This window comes from Cervus elaphus, chromosome 5 (genome assembly GCF_910594005.1).
Source record: "Cervus elaphus chromosome 5, mCerEla1.1, whole genome shotgun sequence".
In the NCBI taxonomy this organism is placed as follows: Eukaryota; Metazoa; Chordata; class Mammalia; order Artiodactyla; family Cervidae; genus Cervus; species Cervus elaphus.
Genome location: NC_057819.1, coordinates 106,449,831 through 106,473,081, shown reverse-complemented (window position 1 = coordinate 106,473,081; position 23,251 = coordinate 106,449,831). Strand labels below are relative to the sequence as shown.

General features: G+C 59.1%; 2 protein-coding genes across 2 annotated transcripts in view; one reads left to right on the top strand and one right to left on the bottom strand.

Annotated features, from left to right (window-relative positions):
* Nucleotides 1–1,741, top strand: part of SLC5A10 (solute carrier family 5 member 10) — a 54,621-nt gene extending 52,880 nt beyond the window's left edge. Inside the window, exons 12-15 of the mRNA XM_043904024.1 lie at nt 603–771; nt 888–1,103; nt 1,248–1,305; nt 1,422–1,741. Of these exons, the coding sequence (XP_043759959.1) occupies nt 603–771; nt 888–1,103; nt 1,248–1,305; nt 1,422–1,528 (550 nt within the window). The 3' untranslated portion in view covers nt 1,529–1,741. The remainder of the gene's footprint in view (nt 1–602; nt 772–887; nt 1,104–1,247; nt 1,306–1,421) is intronic.
* Nucleotides 1,742–22,923, bottom strand: LOC122694803 (GRB2 related adaptor protein). The gene is made up of 5 exons (XM_043904025.1): nt 22,702–22,923; nt 16,794–16,891; nt 12,193–12,315; nt 4,648–4,816; nt 1,742–2,877 (listed from the first exon to the last, which is right to left on the bottom strand). The coding sequence occupies exons 1-5, from the start codon at nt 22,777–22,779 to the stop codon at nt 2,692–2,694; spliced, it is 654 nt and encodes a 217-aa protein (XP_043759960.1). The 5' UTR covers nt 22,780–22,923; the 3' UTR covers nt 1,742–2,691.
* Nucleotides 22,924–23,251: the final 328 nt, after the last annotated feature.

Below are 23,251 nucleotides of genomic sequence, written 5' to 3'. Positions count from 1 at the left end.
TGAAGGGTGGGGGTGCGGAGGGTGGCTCACACCAGCCAGAGGCAGGCAGGAGCTGGGAGGAGGTGTCCACACGGGGGCAGGGAGAGGGGCTTCAAACCATGCACAGCAGAGGGTGGGGTGTGCCACCAGAGGTCCCGACTCCTTCAAAGGCCCGCCAGGGTTTGAGGAACCACCAGGGGGTCAGTCTGGCCTGGATGTGAGGGCAACAGGTCATTCACGAATGTGTATTGAGCGCCTACTGTGTGCCGGGAGGTGCAGCAGTGAACTAAAGGATGAGGCTGCTGTCCCCAGGAGTGGGAGATGGCAGCAAACCCAGACAGGCGGGGTCGGACCTTGAAGATGGACAGGAGACCAGGGGGAGACCGCAGGAATGACTGGGAGCACGCAGGCTGAGTCGGGGGCGGTTCCTGCAGGCAGCAGGGAGCCATGGAAGAGTCTAGAGAGGGCAAGGCCAGCCGCATCCCTGGAGGAGAGGAGCAGGGGCCAGGGAGGAGGCTGGAGCTCTGGCAGCAGGGGACAGATGGAGAGCCAGCCTCAGTGACCCGGAGGAGGTGGGGGAGGGGTGGGGGTTTTGAGGATGGCCCGGCCCCTGCTGCCTGCAGGCTGGTCATCGTGGTGCTCGTCGGCGTGAGTGTGGCTTGGATCCCCGTCCTGCAGGGCTCCAACGGCGGGCAGCTCTTCATCTACATGCAGTCGGTGACCAGCTCCCTGGCCCCACCAGTGACTGCGGTCTTCATCCTGGGCATCTTCTGGCGGCGGGCCAATGAGCAGGTGGGACGTGGGGAGAGCGGGCAGCTTCAGGGCTCATCTCCCCTGCTGCCTGGGTGCTGAGTGGGGGAGGCCTGGCCTTCCTCCTGAGGCCCCAGCGGCCCTGCCTTCTCCTCCAGGGAGCCTTCTGGGGCCTGATGGCGGGGCTGGCGGTGGGTGCCACGAGGCTGGTGCTGGAGTTCTTGCACCCAGTCCCGTCCTGCGGCCACCCCGACACACGGCCCCCCATCCTCCTTGGTGTCCACTACTTGCACTTCGCCGTGGCCCTCTTCCTGCTCAGCGGGGCTGTGGTGGTAGCTGGGAGCCTGCTGACGCCGCACCCCCAGGGCGTCCAGGTGAGCCTGCCCTCACCCTTGGCCTCTGACCCTCTCTGACTCAGGAATCTTCTAGGTCTTGACCTGTAACCCCATCTAACCCTGGTCCCTGCCCTCTTTCCATCACTGACCCCTGTCTGGGCTCACCCCTGCCCTTCCCTGTAGATCCAGAGCCTGACCTGGTGGACTCTGGCTCAGGACCTGCCCTCGGGAGTGAAAACAGGTGTGTGTGTGTGACCCTAGGCTTCCCTCTTGCTCCCACCCGTGGCAGGGCGGTAGGCAAGGGCACTGAGTGGGACCCTGTGGCCCTCATCTGCCCGTTCCTCCCACCACCCCCAGGTGATGGCCGAGCATCCCAGAGATACGCCTTCTGGGCTCGCGTCTGCGGTGTCAATGCCATCCTCCTTATGAGCGTCAACATCTTCTTCTACACCTACTTCGCCTGACGCTGCCCCCAGAGCACCCGTTTCCCCATCAAGAACACCAAGGCCCAGAGGAGGGTGGTGTGCCTTGGGCCACAGGGCAAGCCAGTGCCCAGGGACTGGCCAAGCCAGCCAAGTAGGAAAAATTAGGGAGGAAATGGGAAAAAAGAATGTAGGATACTTTAAAAATAGTAGTTGTAATTGGAAAGAAAATGAGATTTCTCATGAACATCCTTATATTCTTTTACTGTATTTATTTTGAGTTCACGGGACCAGGTCATGAGCACAGAATTCACCAGAGCTTGGGCCTCCGAACGTCCCGGGTCATATGGTGGCGCCGTCCCCATGGACACCCAGCCTCTCCTTAAGCCAGGTCCACCGAGGCTGCCCCCATCCTGGATGCTGCTGGACCCCAAAGCACAGCTCTTGCCCCAGCTCCCCACCTGGTTTGCAGTGACCCCTGCTTCCTGAGGCCCTGGTCTGAGCAGAACCTGGGCCTCAACAAATATGGCAGGTGCAGCTGTGTCTCCTAGGGGGCCATGTCCAGGGCTGCCCCCTTGGAGTGCATCCATCCCATGGGGCCAGTGGCAAGGAGCAGCTGCCTCCATTCTTCCCACCCCTACCCTCCTTCCTCAGGAGCTCGCCTCCACCCCCCCACTCCGCACTAAGTGTCTGCAGTGAACAGGGGTGTTGGAGGCCTGTGGAGCCCAGAGTCTCCGAGGAACAGTCAAGAAGTCCGTTTCCACCAGGGTCTGTCCAGCAAGTCCAGGTCACCGGTACACAGGGCCCTGGCCCCCCCCCCAGTAGCCAGCCCTTGGGGCTTTGAATGGAGGAACAGGCAGGCTCAGCCTGTGGTTCCTTGGCTTGAGGCCCCAGTGAGTGGAGCCCGAGTCCTCAGCCCTCCTGGGGCAGGGCATTGGTGTTTGGAGTGGACGGGCCCCGCTGGCCACCCTGTGATGTCAGAGGCCGGTGGAGGCCCTGGAGCCCCCCAAGCCGGTGGGCATCGCATGTGGCAGTGGTTCCGGGGTGCTGGGCCCATCCCAGTTATCATGAAGCACCAGAGGCCAGCCAGACAGTCAAGAAGCCCATGCTCCTGTCCAAAGCCCTGGATTGGGGGCGCCAGTGTCCTCTCTCCACGTGCCTGGTGGACGGCGGGTCCACTGACTCAGCCCCTGGGCCCAATCTGGTCACAGGTGCACCGGCTGGACGTAGCTCCGCGGGAAGAAGCCAATCCGCCCGGAGAGCCGGCCCCGCCACCAGCAGGGGTCAAGGCGCTCCAGGACCTCAATGATGTCACCGCGGCGGAAGCTGAGCTGGGAGGGGTCCTGGGCTGAGAAGTCAAACTGGGCCTGGGCGAAGCAGGCCCGGGGCGGCTGCGAGGGAGGAGACGGTCAGTGGGCCCTTCAGGAGCCCCTGGCTGGGCTGTCCCCACGGAAGCCCCAAGAGGAGGCAGAGTTGGGATTGAACCCAGCTCTGTGTCCAGGTTCAGACGACAGCCATCCCCCTACCCCAACCTGCCATGGGCCTCCCACTGCCCACTCCCTGCACATCTGCAGCACAGACCCTGCATCTCCACAGGGTCTGTCCTGGCAGCCCAGCTGGGAGCACATGGCCAGCAATCAAGGGACCAAGTCTTGGGCCTCAGCATGGGACTTTGGTTAGGTCCCTGCGCGTCTTGGGGGCTCTCTCCTGAGCTTTTGACTCCAGGCCCCAGACCTACGGGAACAGACCTTGTAAACTGTAAAGTGATGTGTGGCTGTGAGCAGTCTGCTGCTGTTGACCTTGGCCAGGCTTTGAGGCAAAGGATGTCACTTTGCACACTTCCATCTCTCAGGCTGGGCTCTCGTCCCACCTGTGCCCCAGGAGCCGTGGGTAAGTCCCTGACCTCTGTGGGACTTGGTTGCCCCCTGCAAATGGCTACTGGATGAGAGCTCCCCTCCAGGCACGTCAGCCCGGCGCCGTGATGATCACACCCAGCACCCTGGCCCTGCCTGCCCACCAGGCAATCTGCTCCGAGCCTGCAGAATCTCATCTGAGCAGGCGATAGGATCATGGACAGGCTGTAATTAGTGGTTCTCTGCCCAGGACAGAGGAGGCAGCCTGGGTCCCAGGGGCCGGGCCTGCTCTGCAGTCGCCTCACAGGGGGGGTGACCCCAGAGCTAGGCAGTGGGTGTGGGAGAGCCCTCCGGCATCCCCCAGCTCCCTCGTGGCCACCTCACACTTTCCAAGGGCAGAACTGGCCCGGGCAGCAGACCCACTGGGGGAAGTGTCCCTGAGACGGAGCTCTGAGCAGGCCAGGTGCTAAGTGTGTTGATGGGAGGAGGGTGCATAAGGCAGGGGAGGGGGGGTCCTCCAAAAACACTGTTTACTCTCCTATCAGCTCCCAGGGCTCATCCTACTGGCCCCAGGGGAAACTGAGGCCCAGGGGAGGGATGAACTGGCTCTAAGATCACACCTGGCTAGAAGTGGGGGTAGGGGGGCCTAGGAACAGGCAGGACTGGAGCAGCAGCCTGCGGCCCCCTCTCCCTCCCCAGCAGAACCCAAGTTCACTAGGCTGTGCAGGGTCCCGACCTCCAGCCCCAGGACTTGCTGACACCCCGTCCCAAGGAAAACAGTATGTCAGGTCTAATAACCCCACTGGGTGGTTTCGTCACCCTAATGAGACCAAGATCTGGTCCCAGGGCCCCTTGATGAAAGAGCCGGCTGGCAAATTGCTGTTATTGTGAGAACGAGGGGTGGCTAGACCCCCTCCACCAGGCCAGGATCTGGCCCACAGGCACCCCCTGCCCCAACCCCCAACCCCAGGCCAGCTGCTGGCAAGCAGAAGCCAGTGCTGACCCCATCCGGCAGGCGGCCTGGGTAGCTCTCTGAGCCTCAGTTTCTTACCTGTGAGGTGCAGGCTCCCAGGAGGCTCAGCAGATTGCATACCTTCACTCACTCAACATACAACTACTGAGCACCTAGTGTGTGCCACGCACAGCTTCTGGCTGAGAATAAGCCAGGCTCTGCTTGCCTGGCAGTTTCTACCTGCCCTTCCCGCCTCCCCCTGTCCCCCCAACTCCTTTTGCCTCACAGCAACCCCCAGGACAGAACTGGAGAAGCTGTGCTAGACCCTCCTCCTGCCGCCCCCCAACCCCACCCACCTTGGGCAGGGGCTCCTCGTCCTGCAGGAAGACCTGCCGCTTCTTGGCGATGGTGGTGGTCCGGTAGAAAGCAACCAGCTCGTTAAGAGAATTGAACTTCTCCTCCCACAGGTAGTACTTCCCTGAGGGGTCGCGTAGCACCTTGAAGTGCTGGACCTGGTCCCCGTAGCTGGGGGAGAGGCCATCTCAGACGGCTGCTCGGATGGGCCCTCCCCCTGCCCCCTGGAACCTGGCCTTTTCCTCTCCAGGTGAGGACCGAGTCAGGAGGAGACAAGGTGGGGAAGGGGTCCCAGGCCCCACCCACGGGCTCCGTGCAAGGCAGGGAATCTCCTGGCCGTGGAGTGTGGCGTTAAGGGTTGTGGACCCTGGAGCAGGACACTTTCTGGCTGTGTGACCTTAGGCAAATCACTTACTTTCTCTGAACCTCGGTTTCCTCATAGTAATAGCTCACTTCTGGGTGAGCGCTCATTTATTGGCAATGTTGCATGGTTCCTCTGAGAGAGGTGACCAGAGAGCACCTCTTCTCTCCAACGTCCCCTCAGCCTTAACTCTCTTTTCCCTCCCCCACCTCATCCCCTCCCAGCCCTCACAGTCCCTTGAGGGGCGAGTCCTAAGACCATCCTGACTTAAACCAAAGCCTGCCAGTGTTCAAGAGGCCCAGGCTGTGTGATGCTTCCTGTCCATCCTCTTCCCCCTTAAGAACCTTCCATGGCTCCCCACGGCCCTCGGCCCTCAGGGTAAAATCCTAACACCTTGATCTCAAGGTCTGGCTCTGATGACCTGTCCAGCCTCAATTTTCTTCAAATACGCTCTGATGCGATCAACGTACCCCCTTCTCCTCTCCCTCCCTTTACCCAGCCTTGCAGCCCAACTGCACCACGTTCCACCCCCTGTCCAGCACCTTCCAACTGAAGGGATGGCCTGCCTCTCCCAGACTGGCCACAGGGCGGATGGACCTGCCGGTGCCTCCCCTGCTTGGCCTAGCCCACGCCAGGAGGGGCCGCACATGACTGGGCAGCCTGAACTCCTGCACTCCTGCCTTCCGAGTGCTTCAAGGGCCTGGACCAGAGCTCAGCATCCATCCGCCAGCTGCCTATCCCTGTCTGAGCTCATTTCCTCCACCTGTCAGCCCCAGGCCTGGAGTGCTGTCTTGTTAAAGGTAAGATGTGAGATTTAAGATAAAGATTTGTTCCAGGTAAATACCTCCCATTCTGTGCGTGTCTCTGGGCTTGGGGGAGGGGAAATCCTCCCGCCCAGCCCAAGGTAAGGATCCCAACCACGCGTAGTCTCTCTTTCCACTTTCAAGCATGCCTCCAGGACTCTGCTACATTATTTCTTTCAAATTCTTCTTCAGTCAAACTCTTACTTATGCTTCAGAGCCTGGGTAACATGGCCCAAGCTCTGTGAGCTGCCTCAGATGCCCTTAGTCAGAGTCAGGGGACTCCTTGTCTTCCTCAGCCCTGTGCAGCCTGCCTGCAACCCGCTGCTCACAGATACCCAAAGGCAGGAAGGCAAGAGTCGGCCCAGGCATAGCCCAGTTGGGAGAGGGTCCGGTCAGGGACACTGTGGGGCAGCCCAGGGCATCCGTGCTCACTGGCTGTTTCATTCCTGGACCCCGCCGACACCCCGCAACCCCTACTGGCTCTGAGCTGTGGTCGCAGCCCCTCTAACACACGTCCACTCTCAGGGCAGCCAGGTCCACCTGCAGGACTGAGGCCAGAAAATGCTGGAGGCTCTGTGACCAGGCAGAACCATCACCCCGGCCTGAGACAAAGCCGCTCGTGTGCTGTCAGCAAGCATTGTTCCCAGGTGACTAAGCAGCTGTGCTGTCGGCTGTGGGACATGTGTGTCCATGTCCTGGGATGGGAGGAGGGCAGGCAGGCGGGCAGGCACCTCCATCCTGTCCGGCCTGCTGCAGCCTCGGTCCTTGACTCCCACGTGCCCTGTCCTCCAGAGCCTGGTTCTCCCAGCCCCTCGACTGTGGCTGTGGTGCTGGGGAGGCAGAGGCTCTGATTCGGTGCCATCTCCAAGGAGGAGCCGGGGGTGTGTTCAGCAGCCATCCTCCGGGTGAGGGGCAGAGGAGGGTGTAGGGGTTTTGAGGAGACCTCAGCTTCAGGTGAGCACAGTTCTGAACACTCTGGTGTTTGAAGGTTACCTTCAGTCACCCGGAGTGGAGCATTTCCCTGATCACACCCAGGGGAGGGGCGAGGCCTGGGAGGGGGCAAGGGACCCAGCAGTTCTAGAACCTTATTGTTGTTGTTCTATTGCTAAGTCAAGTCCGACTCTCCGCGACCCTGGGGACTGCAGTGCGCCAGGCTCCTCTGTCCTCCACTATCTCCCAGAGTTTGCTCAAATTCATCAGCCTGACAACTGGTGGATTCTCAAACCTGGGAAGCTCTTGTGGTCCAGCCCCCAGCCTGTGCATGGCTGAAGATGGGATAGCAGGGCCCAGAGGGGAGAAGAGCCTGCCCATGACCAGGGGCAGCTGGCCTGCTGTGTCTGTGAGCAGGCGTGACCCTCCTCTGAGCCAGCCCCTGGCCTGACGAGTGACCGACCCTCTTCCATGTGACAGGGCTGAGGACCCAGCACCTGGGCAGGCTCTCTCTCCCTGCCAGCCTGTCGCCTACCTCCCCAGGCCCGAGTCCAAGTCTAGGTGGCCCCGGAGCCAGGAGGGGTGGCCCTGATGGGGGAGTCCTCCCGAGCTGGAGGGGGCACCCAGCCTGGTGTATGTGTGTGATGTCTGGGCCTGCGTGTGCCAGTGTCTCTCCATCACACCTGGATATGTGCGCATGTCTCTCCCTGCTCTGGGAGGCCGGCCGTGTGCATTCGTCTCTGAGCAGCCATGGGTGTGTGTATCCCTGTTTGTGACCCTCACGCCCACCTACCCAGGGCGGGTGAGGGCTGGGCCGGGCCCCTGGGCTGTCAGAAAAGTCTAAAGGATGAAGTCAGGCCTGATGCTAGCTGCCGCTGGTCCTGCCCAGCAGGTTTTTCTGGCCTGGTGGCGGCATTAGCCAGGGTGACAGTGGCCCAGGGTGGATAAACAAGGCTGGGGTAAGGTGTCAGGAGCCCCAGGAGCCCCCAGTCAGCGCTTGGAGACCAGGTTGGTGGCCTGGTGGAGGCCAGGTTGCTGACTGCCTACTGGGTGATTTCTGTTAAGGCATGGCCTTTCTGTAGACTCAGTCTTCCCATCTGTGAAAAAGGAGGAGGTGGATGACTTGTTCTGCAGCAGATGTGAGATAGAATCAAACTGACCTTGGGAAGGGAGTGGAGGGAGAACCCCCAACACCGGGCTTTTAGCCTCAGGGAAGGAGAGGGGAAGGGCAGACCTGGTCTTTCAGGTCACGGGGGTGTCATGGGCACTGGTTCTGCTGTTTCTGGCTGTGTGACCTCAGGCAAGTTACTGCATGCTTCTGAGCCTTTGTTTCTTCACTTGCACACGAGACTTCTGGGGTCACTTCCTCTCTGTCTTTGCCTGCATAAAACTGTGCCTTCCTCTGATTCTTTCTGCTTCATTTTCCAAGAGCCTTTTTCATCTTCCAAGATTTCATGTAATTTACTAACTGTTTAATAAATTATACATACACATCTCCTCATACATACATGTATAAAATTATCAGTCGCCCCAGTGGAACCTGAGCCTAAAGGACAGGGAGCTTTGTTCAATTGTTAGCAGCTGTGTCCCTGAAATTGGGCACGGGGCCTGGCACACAGTAGGGGCTCAGCAACCAGAGGGGCAGAGCAAACAGGTTGGGACCCCAGGCACCTGAGCCTGAAAAGAAGCAAGCGTCTTCCTAGTCTCACTGGGGAACAAACTGCTTCCAACCAAGGAGCCCACCGCAGCCTGCATCAGAGTAGGGGCAAAAGTTACACAGCCAGGCCGTACACCCCTGCCCTGGCCCATGGGCCGCCAGCTCAGACATGCTCCCGGAGGTGGGGGTGGGTGGTGACAGCCCTTTGTAAACTCGTAAAGGTCACCCAGCCGTGGCCACCGTCACTCCGGGAGGCAGAGCAAGGCCCATAAACCCCACCTCTGACAGCTTTATGAGGCTTGGCGGGAGCGTGCGGGAGATGCCACTCGTGTAGGATCAGAGGTCCTGGGAGCCCTGCCAGTGAGGCAGAAATGCTCTTGCACATGCATCTGTGTAGTCATCACCCAGGAGGGTGGCTGTCAGGTCACTGGACTTCAGGACATCCTGGCTACTGTGTCCACACTGGAGATAAGGACGTTACAGCCGAGGAGGATGGGATCTGCTGAGGTTACACAGGAGGAGAGCTGGGCTGCCCACCCCCACATGGCCACTGGCCTTTCTCTAACAGCCTGGGACCATGAGGCTGGGGCCAGGAGGCACTGTGTGGCCCTGGGAGGGCTGACATGACAATGACAACTATAGCTGTCTTTTGGGATTGTTGTTGTTCATGTCGCTAAGTCATATCTGACACTTTGCGACCCCATGGACAGTAGCCCACCTTCTCTGTCGATGGAATTTCCCAGGCAAGAACACTGGAGTGGGTTGCCATTTCCTTCTCCAGGGGATCTTCCCCACCCAGTGATCGAGCCTGTGTCTCCTGCACTGGCAGGAGGGTTCTTTACTGCTGAGCCACCAGGGAAGCCAACATTTGTGGAGAACTTGCTGTGTGCTGGCAACATACTCAGCCCCTTACATCGATGTTCATCTCACCGACGAGGAAACAGAACTTGCCCAGTACCTTGCCCAGGGTTATACAGCTGATATTCTTGCTCAAAAGCTCATCTCCTAGACACAGATGCCCTGAGTCTGTTTCCTGCTCTGATGTCTGCCTGGTGGTCCTCCAAGGGCCCTGAAAGGGCCCCTGACAGAGGATGGACCTGAGTAGGGGCAGGACCCAGGATCCTAGCCCTGGGTGATGCAACTGAGGCTGGAGGGCGCCACCTGGTGGTGCTGTGTACACACCACAACCCGGGGGACCAGGGTTCTGGCTCTGAGCTAGGGAAGAGGGCTTGGGCAGGATGCCTGGGGTGGAGCAGGGGGGTTAGTGTGTGTGTGGGGATTTCTCTGAGGGACACTCCAGGCCCCTTTCCCAGACAGCACTGGTGCTGGCTCCCCAAAACTGTGCATCCCCCTCCTGCTCAGACAGACAAACTGCTCTCCAAGCCCACCTTCTCTGCCCCACCTCTGGGTCTTCACACTTGCTGTTCCCTGGGCCTGGCATTCCCTCTCCTCTTTGTGCACCAAACTCCTACTCATGCTTCAGGGCCCAGTTCAGATGTCATCTTCTCCAGCCTGTGGAGTGTCTGCTGCCATCGAACTTCCCTCAATCAGGCATCGTGGAAACCCCAGTCCCTCATCCCCGAGGGACTCCTCCCCTGTCCTACACACACACACCCCAAAGGTTGAGCTGGCTGGCCTGACCCCATGCCTGGGGTGGCGGGTCTGCATGCCCAGGGAGGCACCAGGAGAGGGCAGCGTGCCAGGGCACCCACGGTGGAAGTTCAGGCCACGGGATCCACTCTCAGGGGAAGGGGAGGCAGGAAGGAGCTCAGCTCAGGCTGCAGGGGTGGCCAAAGAAGCCCCTGTGCCCTGCTTTGTGGTGACCTTGGAGCTGATTCCTGGAGCGAGGCCAGACCAGCCCGCCTGGCGGGCGCCTTTCCCAGGAGATACTGGGCCCTGGGAGCCAGCACAGGGAAAATGGCCACTTCCTGTTCCTCGGGGGACCCACTGGCCTCAGGGGCTGGGCTGTGGAGGGAGGGGCCAGCCAGGGGGCTCCAGACGCTCAGGGCCAAGAACTGGTGTCTCACCACCCCTGAGGCTCAGAGAGGAGGAGAGCCATGGCCTTGGATCAGGAGCTCAGCCTGTTCCCAGGGGAAACGGAAGTGAGGAAAGCCAAGGCTGGTGACAGAGCTTGGAGAGGGGCGGGTGAGGGCTGTGACCCCTGAGGTGGGACCACCATCCCCAGCTGCTCTCCTGACCCCGACAAGGAGAAGCCCAGCTGCTGGGGCTCCAGTGTGCTGACCACACACCACCACAAACTCTCTACAGAGCAGACAGGAAAGCCTCCCTTGGAGCACATTTCTGCAAACAGGAGCCTCATGGCCAGCCTGCTGGGAGACACAAGCTCGTCCCTCCCCTGAGCCTGGTGCCCCATCAGACTTGCCCCCACAGGAGCCATCAAAGCCATCCTATGTACGTTTATCCATTGGAAAATCAGCCAGCTGTTGGCTGTGACACCTCCCAGTCCTAGAAGACTGTGCCACCCAGCACACTGAGGCCACGCTGCCCACACTCACCCATCATCCCATCCAGCTGCGTGCCCAGTGCCCTGATGGTGGTATTATTGTTAGTGGTCCCAAATTCACTGGCACATGCCACCTCCCCAACCCTCCAGCCCCATCCTAGTGCTAACGCCAGTGGCTCTGCCTGGCTCTTTCCAGGGTCCCCCTCAATCTCAGCCATCCTCCCTCCTCGGTAGCCCAAGGGATCCACTCCCTTCCCCTAGTGGGGATGCTCCATGGGGGCCTGTTGCTCTGGGGGGACCCACCTCCTGGTCAGGACCTGTCAGGCCATTCTCTCTGGATTTGACACCCCTCCCCGCACTGGCTTTGCCCAGTCACCCCAGGGGCTTTCCATTTGCTATTCCCTCTGCCTGGAAGCTCTCCTCCTGGTCCTCACTCCCAGAGCCCTGGGACAGCCTGCACCACAGCTGCAGATCTCTGCTCAAACCTGAGGCCATCCGTCCCTGCCACCTGGATCCTCCTGTGTTCGTTTCTCTCCTTGTTCAAGGTCTGTCTCCCCGACTAAGACACAAACCCTGAATGGCAGCAACTTTATTTTTTCACTGTTGTTTCCTGAGTCCCTGACGCTGCCCGGCACACTGCACATAACTCAGCGACTAGTCCTTGAATTGCTGCACCCACATCCCCCTGTTCCAGGTGCAGAAGAGGCAGGACAGAGACCAGCGGGGCCTGACCCCCTCCCCGGTTCCTGCCCCTCCTTCCACCTGGACTCCTCATTGCCCCATTGTTATTTCTGGTTTCAGGTTCTGCGCTGCCCAGAGGCTGCCACCCTGCTTCAGTGGCAGCCACTATTCTAACGGCTGTCTATAGAATGACTCATTTGCTCCTTGCAATAACTCGTTTTATATGTGAGGAAACAGGTACAGAGAGGTTAAGTGACTTGCCCAAAATCACACAGGAAATGGCCGAGCTGGAATGTGAACCTAAGCACGTGGCCCCAGGGTCCATCCTCTTGACTGTGTAGCACATGGGGGACCCTGTCCAGAGCACAGCCTGGACACCCATCCCGGGGGCCTGCTGCTCTCCCCCTGCAGCCTTGTCATATCAGCTTCCCCTGGTGACTTGCTGCTCACGGAACAATGGCCAACCCTTCGGCCCTGCATGGGAGGACTCACAGTCAGCCTCCCATCCTCACTGCCCAGGGCCATGCCCTGCAGTTGCCTCACCCCCTCAACCCCCAGATGGTCATCTGCTTCCAGGGGTCTATCATTCCCTCCATGCTCCAAAGGCCTGTTCTTGCCCACCCTCCTCTGTGTGTTTGGGTCAGAACTCACTTCACAGAGACGGAGAACTCCCCTGGGGAGCTCTCGCTCTCCCGGATCAGGAAGGCTCCCTGGTGGTTCCGCTTCATCAGAATCTCTTCCGCCAGCTGCCGGGAGATCCGGCCCGAGTACCACCTGCAGAGAGGGCAAGGTGAGAGTGGGGGGCCAGTGCCAGTCACCCATCACCGCCAGGTCCCCCCAGCAGTCCTGGACACAGGAGGTGCCCCTGCTCCCAGCTTACAGACTGTCAACCTGAGGCCCAGAGAGGCAGAGGTCATGTACCCAAGGTCACTCATGGTGGCAGACAGGAGCTGCGCCTAGTCCCAGCATTCTGGCTCCTGAGCACAGGCCCTTGCCACCACACCAGGCAAACACATGGGGCTTCCCAGGTGGCGCTAGTAGTAAAGAACCTGCCTGCCAATGCAGGAGATGTAAGAGTCTCAGGTTCGATCCTTGGGTTGGGAAGATCCCCTGGAGGAGGGCATGGCAACCCAATCCAGTATTCTTGCCTGGAGAATCCCATAGACAGAGCTTAGCAAGCTACAGTCCACGGGGTCACAAAGAGTCAGACACAACTGAGCAACTTAACATGCACACACACTCATGCAAACACACACCTCAGTGAACTCCGACCCAGCCACCCCCAACCTGGGCTTTTACATTTCCTATTATAGGTTCTTAAAAGTGAAAAAATATTTTAAAGATGACCAAAGAGAAATGGGTTTCCCTGGTGGCTCAGATGGTAAAGAATCTGCCTATAATGCAATCCCTGGGTGGGGAAGATCATCTGGAGAAGGAAATGGCAAGCCACTCCAGTATTCTTGGCCTGGAGAATTCCATGGACAGAGAGAGCCTGGTGGGCTACAATCCATGGGATTGTGAACAGTCAAACACAGTTTATTTTGTCTTTTTTTTTCCAGTCAGACAGAGTTTAGCAACTAAACCACCATCAAAGAGAAATAGCAACTTTGCTCTGGTGAGGAAGTGTCTCTCCCTGTACCCATTTCACAGATGCATAGACTGAGGCCACCTGGACTTTTTCTTACAGGTTCAAGTCCCTCTTCCTTCTGACCAAACAGAACTGGGTATATAGAAGGTTGCTGGTAAATGCACCAGGCAGTCTGGCAGAGTCTGGATCTTTGGGAATCGCCTACCCTCAGAGGGCCCAGGTGGTTTCCAACTGGCTTCCAGTCCCAGGGTTTTGGTCCACTCTTGATGTTCACACGGGGAAACCAAAGCCCAGCGTGGCCGGAATCTCACTGTGGGACCTTGGCGCCCCGAGGCCACCAAGCCTCCCTTCCCTGCACCGTTTCCCTTCTCCCTTTCCTGAGTCTGATCGCCCGGGCGGATATGAGGCAGGAATTTCCTGTCATGTCAGGATGTTGACAGCACAGGGGCTCAGGTGCAGGCAGACGGGGTCCTGCCCGTAGCCCCGCCCACCCCTCCCCTGCCTGCCACATGTGAGCACTGGCAGCTCCTCTGAGGGCTTTTTACTGATGTGCCCGGCCTGTGTGCGGGCGTGTTGGGCCCCCAACGTCCTTAGGTGGTGACCGAGGGGTGCAGCATGGGCACCCTGCTTGGCTCATGGCGCTGGCTCCCTGGTTCTGGCCAGAAGGAGCAGTTCCAAGGCTCCTCCCCACCTTCCACCCCAAAATAAAATCCTGGTCCTGACATTGTGTTCTAGACACCACTCCTGGGAGCCCATACCTCAAAAGTGAGCTTCTAGACCACAACTGCCCCCATACTGGGGGGTGGGGAGGCCTGGGCCCATCTCACGGCAGGTTTGCCCAGAGTGGAGGCAGTGGAGGTGGCGGCCAGGCGTGGGGCTCCAGGCTGCCTCTGAGAGCTCAGCCCGTGTCTCTGGGAGTCCCGGAGGAGCCTCCAGGCTGGAGGCTGAGCTGTGACGTGGGGGGCCTGGGGCTCGGGGGTGCCTGGAACGGAGCTCCTCTGGGAAGCCCCCAGCAGGAACAGGTGCAGGTGCTGCCGCGGGGGGAGCAGGGGTCCAGTGGGGCCCCATGTGGGCGTTTCCCGAGCCCGGTGTCTCTGAAGAACCCACAAAACCCCACAGGAGATGTCCGTGTGTGGGCGGCCGTCACCCTCAAAGGCTTTCGCAACCGCAGTCTTGAGGAGGCTGCCCAGCCCCCTCCAGGTCCTCGGTGGCTCAAAGGACAGGATGAGAGAAACCAGCCTCCCTGTCCTGACACCCTCAGAACCCAGCCCACTCCTCACTTAGCCCCCATTTTACTGATTTGGAAACTGAGACCCAAGGAGGGGCAGAGGGCCCCCCCTCCCAAGATTTGCCCGGTAAATCTCCCCAACTCTGTCCTGGTGGGCACAGCCCAGGCCCACGGCACCTGAGGCAAACCTCCCTCCGTCTCTGACCCTGGACAGGCCACTCATCTCTGTGCTGCCGTCTCCTGGCCCACAAGACAGTGACGAGAGCACCCAGCTCGCAGGGCCCTTGGGAGGACGAGGGCGCTGCCACCTGCAGGGGTTTACCACCACTGCTACGACCTTCACCCATGCGCACCCCACCTCCCCCACCGTTAGCTGGTCTGCCTGCACTCCCGGCAAGCTTCTACTCTACCTGCTGGTCCCAGCAGACCATGCACTCCTAGACCCCTACACGACTGGGTCAGACCCTTGGTGGACCCTGCCCACGATGCCCGGAGGCCCTGGGAGTAGATGGCCTGCATCACACCTCCCCTGGGCTCCCTGGGCTGCAGGGTGGTGGTGGTGATCAGGGCCCCCCTGAGACCCCTGTCCTGCCACGTCCCACCCTGGAGCCCCAAGGGCTGAGTCAGATGCTGGCTGGACTTTCCCCACTGCTGTTTCGGAGCCAGGGCAGGGGTGAAGTTAGCCCAGGACACACCTGGACCCGGCCTGAGGCAGGTGGGGGATCTGCCCTTGGTCCCTGATCTGTCTCAGACACTAGTGGCCAAAGACAGCCCCAGGGACCCCAGGGCCATCAGACACGGAACCCTCCATGGCTGCCACCCGCCCTGGTGGAGACTGGCTTCAACCACCATATTGCCCCAAAGGGCATGGCCCTGAAATCCATCAGCTTTTCTTTCCTTCTGTGTAAACCAAAACCTCTACTTGGGTTTCTCAGTGGCCTCCAACCTCCTAGGCTCCCAGCCTTCACTGAGCCCCAGGCTCTACCTGGAGGGTTCCACTTCCACTGTGTCTTTCACTGACCTGGCCCTGGCTGGTGGCCCTGGCAGGTTCTCTCCATCTGTCTCCCTTTATGGAAGTCAAGGCCACACAGCCCAGAGACCTGCAGGCCTGGAGCCCAGGCTACAGAACCTGTCGGTGGGTGGGAGTGCTTGGAGCCCAGACAGGGGACCTAGGTGAGCAGAGGCCTTGCCCAACACAGGAAGCCGGAGGTGGTGGCAGCTTTGGAAAGAACTCGAAGACAGATAAAGAGGAAACGGCCTCCAGGCCCCACCCTGGCCCCGCACCTCCCTCTCTTTTCACCCCACAACCACACACATGTCATGGCTCCCAGCCTGCCCCCTCCAGCCTGCCCAGCCCCGTTACCTGCCTCCGCATCAGATGCAGGCCCCCTGTCCCCACTGAAACCCATCCGTGGCTCCTCCCACCCTCCACCTGGCATCTGAGGCCCCACTGCCAGGCCCACGGCCGGGGGTTCTCATTGCCCCTCTCCCAGGAGTGCCCTTCTCTGACTCTATGCAGCTAACTCCTACACACATCCTTCAAAACCTCCGTTTGTCACCTCTTCCGAGAAGGCCTCCCTGGTTAGTTATCTCGATGCTGACTGCCTTCTCTTGTCATACTTTCTTTACCTCCTGTCTCTCCCTGGGGCACCGTGCTCTGACCCGAGCATCTCATCACGTGTCTCCAGCATCACCCAGGCCGGGTCCCTGGGGCCATAGCCCGTGTTTGGTGAATGACTGTGTCTCAAGGCTACTTCAGCCTTCACTCCACACATATCCACATGGTTTTTCATAGATTCTTGGCCACTTAGGCCTGTCCTGGGGCTGAGACTAGGGCATTCAATGTTGGAAGGCTGACCAGGGGCCTCCCTGGGCCAGCAAGTCCCAGGCCTGGGGACGCCTGGGCCCCACACTTGACTCCTGCTCTGCCCTGTCCCAGCTCTGCTGGGCTGGTGTCCAGCTCCCCCCTCTCCTGCTCCAATGGCAGGGCCCTCAGGTCTGCCTCCTTCCTGCCCCTCTCCTCCCTGGCCCCTCACCCCCACCCCAACACAGGCTCCTAGGACCCCCCATGAGTGGAGCCTCAGCCCTGCTTGTGCTGCAGACAAACAGGAGCAGAGAGAGCCAGGGCCTGCCTGAGGCCACACCACAGCCGGTGGGCCCACCGCTGAGCTCCCAGGCCCTGTCCTCTCCAGGGCCTGGATGCTCTCTGGTGTCCCAGGTCCTCTGTGTTGTGGCCTGGACTGGCCTGGACTACCACCACTTGGGACCAGTCATCACATCTCTGTCCCCCACTTCTGCTCAGAGTAGAGACAGGGGGCTCCAGATGGATGAAGGGAGGCTGGGGTGAGGACTTGCAGGTCACTCCGTCTGGGTCAGGCTGGGAGGGGACATTTGGCTGCGGGGCAGGGGGCCTGTGGATGTAGGGGAGCTACTCACGGGTGGGGCTTGACGCGGATATAGTTCTTAGGGACGAACCCCTCGGCGCCCCGCAGCTCGGCCTTGTACCAGTTCTGGTCGTCCTCCATGTTCAGGATCTGTGGGCAGGAGAGACATGGCCCCTGGTCACCCAGGAGTGTCGGCTTCCCCTGCCGAGGGCACACGCCAGCCCCGGGGCCCACTTCCCGGAGGAACGTGATGTCGCTGGCCCCACCCAGTGTGATTCCATGGTCTTCCCTGTCCCATTTTGGGGAGGCCTGCCCACAGGTCATAGAGCAGGATTTGGTTGGTGGGCTGAGCTCTGGGGGCTGAAGTTGGACATTCAAGTGCTGCCACCCAGACCCCCAGCACCCCATGGGGTTAGGGCAAAGCCCACGGCCCCTCAGTCCCTGAGCTGTGGCCCTGAGCATGGGGCCCACAGTACTCGACGCCTCCACTGACCCAGGGGCAGGGGGAGGTCTGAGGAGCCCCGCCAAGCGGTGGTCACCTGGGGTCACCCACATCTACAAACCCGCACGTCTGAACTCAGGGGTGACAGTCGGATGGGGGGTTCAGACCCTGGGGAGCAAATGAGAGGTATTTGGGCTGAGACGGTGCTCGGATCACAGGCTCCTCATCTCCCTGCAGGTGGCCCTAGGGGAACTGAAACCTGAGTGTGGGTGGGAGCCACTGTAGGTGGCGGCAGGACGCTGGGCTCCCTCCCCTGTCGCTGGGCAGGCTCGCCACGGGTCACCCCTTCTCACCCCAGCCCCTGGGGCCGCTGTCATCAAAAGCTATTTCACAGAGGAGGATGCAGGCCCAGAGAGGAGGTGAGTAGGATACCCTCAGTCTTCACACCAGTCCTCCTTCATTCTGTCTCTGGACCCCGCCCAAGGGCCATCTCCCCTGTCCGTCCTAGAGCAGGTCCACGTATCAGCTCAAACCCAGTGGGGATGCTTGGTTGAGACAAAAAATCAGACACAGATGAGCCGCCCTGCAGAGGCCCCATGGGAGTGAGGGCTGGGACAGCAACTCGTCCAACCGCCTGGCCCACAGAGCCCCCCACTTCCTGTCCCCACTGTCTGGGCCAGGCCAGCGTCCCCAGGGACAGCCGGAAGCAGGTGGCTGACTCAGGAAAACTTTTGCTGAAAACTAAACAACACAAAACAAATCCTGCCCCCCCCCCAACCCCACAAACCCACCGCCCACTTAATGGGAAAATCAGGACCTATGGGACACAGATTCAGTGAAGTTTCCCGGGAGCCTCAGGCTCTAGACCAGTCTGCCTGCCTCGAACTCTCTCTGCAGCCTTGGCCTCAGTTTCTGCACCCATAAAACGGACACAGCCTACGTGCTGTGGTGTTTTGTGACCTACAAAATCCTGTGTGGACATGTGGCTGTAACGCGTCTCGTCTACCCCCCAGTTTTGTTTGTTTGTTTTCCTGTCATCTCCACTCCAGAGAAAAGACTCAGAAATGTTCTGATGGGTTGTGGTAGCTGAGGTCTTGCCGTCAACATTTTTCAAAGCCCCCAGACCCTGCGAGACACAGGAATTGCCGACCCTCCCTGGTGATGCCCCCAGCTTGGCCCCTTCTGCTGGGTGCTGTCCTGGGCCACTATACCCTGGCCAGTGTGGTCACTGAGCACGTCCTGCAGGGCAGGCCCTGTGTCCACCCCAGTGACACAGCGGGGAGCAGGAGGCCACACTTTAGTGGGCAGAGGCAGAGGGAGAAACAGGAAGCAGACAAATAAACAAGATAATTTAATGCAGTGGGGAGTGCTCGCAAGATATACATCGGGAAGATTAGATGGCTGGCTGGGGCAGGGCATTGTCCACAGGGGTGGGGGAGTGGGCCAGAAAGGCATCTCTGAGTAGGTTGACTGACACATGAGCTGAGGCCCAAATTACAGGAAAGGCTGGACGTGAGAAGATGTGGGGAACAGTGTCCATGGCCGAAGGAATAGCCAGGGTAAAGGCCCTGAGGTGGGAGCAGGGAGGAGGCCTGTGTGACTGTAGCTGAGGCGGGGGCTGGGCCATGAGGTGCACAGGGAGGGCGAGAGATGGACGTTCTCGTGCTCTGGTGGGAGTGAGGAGGCAGTTCAGATTTTTATTTTCAAAACCAAGAGGAGCAGGCTGCCCCTGTGGCTCAGGGGCAAAGAGTCCACCTGCCCCTGCAGGAGACTCAGGTTTGATCCCAGATCCAGGAAGATCCCACATGCCACAGAGCACCCCAACTATTGAGCCTGTGCTCTAGAGTCCATGAGCTGTAACCACAGAAGCCCACGCGCCCTAGAGCCTGTGCTCAGCAACCAGAGAAGCCGCAGCAATGCGAAGCCCAAGCACCGCAACCAGAGAGTAGCCCCCGTTCCCACAACTAGAGAAAGCCCACGCGGCAACAAAGATCCAGCACAGCCAACAAATAAATAAAATTATTTACAAAAACAAACAACCGAAGCATTGAGGGCCACTGGGGGAAGGTCAGGCTCTGGGTTGTAGCTGTTGTGTGGAGACCAGGCTGGGGACTGGAGGGAGGGACGTGAGGAGCTGGGCCCAGGTGGGCGGTGATGGGGCCCTGGACTGGGGTGACTGAGATGCGGTCAGATTTGGGATGGTTTAGGAGGAACTGCTGACAGGCTGGCTCCAAGATGCAGAGAAAGCAGCCAAGACCACCCAAGTTCTGGGCCTGGGTGCTGGCAGGCGGGTGTGGCCGCCGGGTGCGATGGAACAGCTGCGGGGGCAGGTGGGGAGCCCAGGGCTGGCTGTGTCCAGCCTGGGGCACACTGGCCGTCCCTTTGGAGGTGCTGGGGCCACGCGCTCCCTGAGTCTGTGTTCTGGGGGCCAGGCTGTCGATGAAGAGGTAGAGGTAAGCCAGCATCCATATCCTTCCTCCAGCCAGGAGCGACGCGGTACTATGCACCCAAAGCAGCCTACTATGTTTTAGGGAAGTGACATTTGGGGCCACTTGTCCAGAGGGTCGTCTAAGAGCAGAGCTCAAGACTGGAAGAACAGCGTCCTGCCAGCTCCCAGGGCCTGGGATCTGTGTGTCCACTGGGCGCTCACAGCTGGTGCGCTGAAAACATGCTCAGGAATGGACACCCTGTATGCTCAGTCACCAGACGGGCGTTGGAGAGGGAGCAGGGCTGCCGGGCCATGTCACAGTCGAACTTTTGCAGTTACAGAAATCGGACTCCAGACCAGCATGAGGTGGGTGAGGCACTTGGAGCGCAAAATGTTAGGGAGCTCCGAAGATGTCACGAATCAACGTAAATAGTATTTTATGAGAGTAAGTTAAAAAATCAAAATCAATGCAAAAAATTTTAATGCAGTCATTAGTTAATGATAATGTATTCATATCAGTCTATTAATATAACCAACGAACCAGGTTGATACTCTAAAATGTTACCACAGGAGAGGGTGTGCGTGGGTGAGAGTGGGCGTGCGGTGTCAGATGTGACTCCCTCTGTACTATCTTCTCAATTTTTCTGTAAACCTCAAACTGTCCTAAAAATTAGATTGTTTAAAATTTAATGGAAAAAAAATCCATCAAAATCTTAAATCAAGGCAGGATTTGATCTGGCACCTGCACCACCATGAGAGGAAGGGCCCTGTCTCCAGGGCCCTGGAAGGCCCACTTATGGAAGTGGGACTTGCTGGTGGCCCACGTCCCAGGACCAACAGCTAACTCATCGGGACATTCTGGTGTTTTTTCCTAGGCACAAATCTGGTGCCTAGAAGAGGCTCAGCTTTCCCTTTCCCTTTCTCACCTGCAGAATGTCAATTTCCCATCCCTAAAACTCTAATCAACTGAATACGTGTAAGTTGGCTCTCTATGTATATTCCTCTGCATTCTGCCTTTTTGTCACTTCACGTTGCCTCATGAGCATTTTTGCGTTGTTAAACGACCCCTCCCCAGATGGTGTTTTTAGGGACTGTGTGATATTTGTGCCACCATGGAGCACAGAGCACAGAGCTAGGCTGAGTCCACGCTGCAGACTCACTCACACCCCCACCCCCGCTGGATGCAACTCCTTCTTCACTCTCCTCCCCCGCCTCTTCTCTACATGGTTGGGTCCCGCTCATCCTTCAGATCTCAGCTGAGGTGTCACTTCTTTTGAGAGGTTGCCCAGACCCCCCACCCCTATCTAAAGCTGTCCCCCTGCCCCTCCCACCCTCTGCATTCCATCTCCCCGGGTGATTGCTTCCATCCATCTGTCACCTCCTGGCATGACTCACCCTCTGGAATGTCAGGTTTGGGAGGACAGGGACTGGGCTTTGTCCACTGCCTGTGTCCTCAACACTCAGGACAACGCTCCACAGCCCAGCAAGGGTTTGTTGCACGAAGGAAGGAAAAGGCAGCCCCTCCCATGGCCTGTCATGCCTTGAGAGGTCCCCTCCTGGGTCTTGGCTAACATCTTAATCCCGCCTTCCTTCCTCTGACACCCCATGTCTTGCTGAGGGCCTGCCCCGTGTCGGCACTGGTTTATGTCCCTGCCCTCAGGAGCCCGGGTTAGAAGCAAACACAGCAGGAGATGCCAGTGCTCTAGCCAGGGTTAGTGGGAACTCGGCCAGTCTCTGGGTGGGTAGTGAGCCCAGGCATCCAGGAGGGAAGGGGGTGTCATAGTTTTTACAGTGATTTCCTTGGGGGACCCCACAGATCCATCCCCGCCACACTGCCCTTCACCTGCATCTTAGGTGGAAAGCACTGACCACCCCATTCCAAATTCCTCATGATTCCACTCTCTCCCAAGCTCTGGAGCCTGGAATTAGAGACCCAAACTCTCTCAGATTGGCTAACAAGGCCTGTGAGCTGGACCTAGATCTCAGAGTCTCCTGCACTGGCTGGTTGGTCATGGTGCCAAATCTGCCCCTCCCCCAGGTGACCACACATCCTCAGGTCACCCCCACCACCACCACCACTGGCCATCCAGGGGGCCAAGGGCCAGCATCCCAGCACAGATAAGATACTTCCTTAAAATGATGTGGTTCTTCTTAGAACTGTCACCTTTCCGCCCCAGCCCAGGTTCAGGGGTTCACACCCGACCCCACACTGAGCAAGTCATGGTGCCTGGGGGCCTCACTTAGTCATCTGCAAAATGGGGCCGCAGCAGCTTAAGCGGACGTTGGAGCACAACGCCGAGTTCAGACCTGGCTCCATACACAGTCAGCCCACGGGAGGTGCTGTCCCTTCCGAGTCCTCAAGCTTGGGACCCAGAGTGCGGCCCCGGCTCAGACTGGAAGGATGGCTGGTCTCATGCCCACTGGGCCGGCATGGAGCCTGGGGCCCAGGGAGCTTCCTGAGCGGGACTTGATGGCAGCTCCAGCACCCAAATCGTGCCATCCACTCCCAGATCAGGGCCCTGAGCTCCGCTTCCAGATGCAGGCATGTAAGCAGGGACACTTCCCGAGAGAGAGAAAGCCTGGAAACCCTTCTGCCCTGGAGGGTGTGTGCTCCTCACAGAGGTCCCACGAGGGGGCTGCGTAGCATTGAGGCTCATCTCACCTGCAGGGAGGCCCGTCTAGACCCTTAGTCACAGTTGTTTTATCCCCGATTGGTTAGTGTGTATACTTCATTCCCAAGACCCTCTGTCTGTCTCAGTCTCTGTCTTGTTGCCTCTCTCTCTCTAACTCATTTCAAATTCCTTCCTGGGAAACTGGGTGTTGAATCAGCCCCTGCCACTCACTACGCTGAATTCTCAGAATGGCTCCTAAAGGAGGAAGCACTAACTCACTCCCCATTTCTCAGATGGGAAAACTGAGGATCTGAGGCAGAAGGTGGCTCGTCCGGAGTCATGTAGTCAGTGACTGGAGAAGCCGGGCCTATCTTCCTCCAGAGACTAGACTCTGTTAGAAGGGCCATCCGGGCCCTGATTTTAAGCACTACCCCCCCATACCACATAGGCACAGCTCGGCTAGCCCCGGCCACCCTACCTTGAGCGTGTCCCCCTTGTTGAAGGCCAGCTCATCACTCTCCGTGGCCTGGAAGCTGTACAGGGCCACAGACTCCATGCCGCCGTCCCCGAGCCCCGGCAGCTGGGCTGCTAGCAGGGCCGGCAGCTTCCTGCTTCCTCTGCAGTCGAGGACCAGCTTCCTTTGTTTTGAGAGCGTGTTTGTGCTTTTGAAGCTGAGACTGAGACTTCCCCTGACGGAGAAACAGGAAGCAGAGATGTCCCAGACAGGGGGTGTGAGCCACGGGCCCCTCTCAGACTCCAGGGCGTCCCCCAGCAGCCCTGGGAGTGGGTCCCCCTCCTGCACCCACCTTACAGATGATAAAACTGAGTCTCCAGAGCAGCACAGATGCTGAACTTGTGGTCGCAGCTACGCCCACTCATGTACCAATCCATCCACCACAGTTTCTAAACTCTGATGCCCCCTGTGACCTCCTATTGACCCAAAGTTTCTGGCCCAACCACCAGGGCCTTCCCTGTTGCTCCTCCCCACCCCACATCTCCAGACTCATCCTTTGTTATTCCCCTTCCCT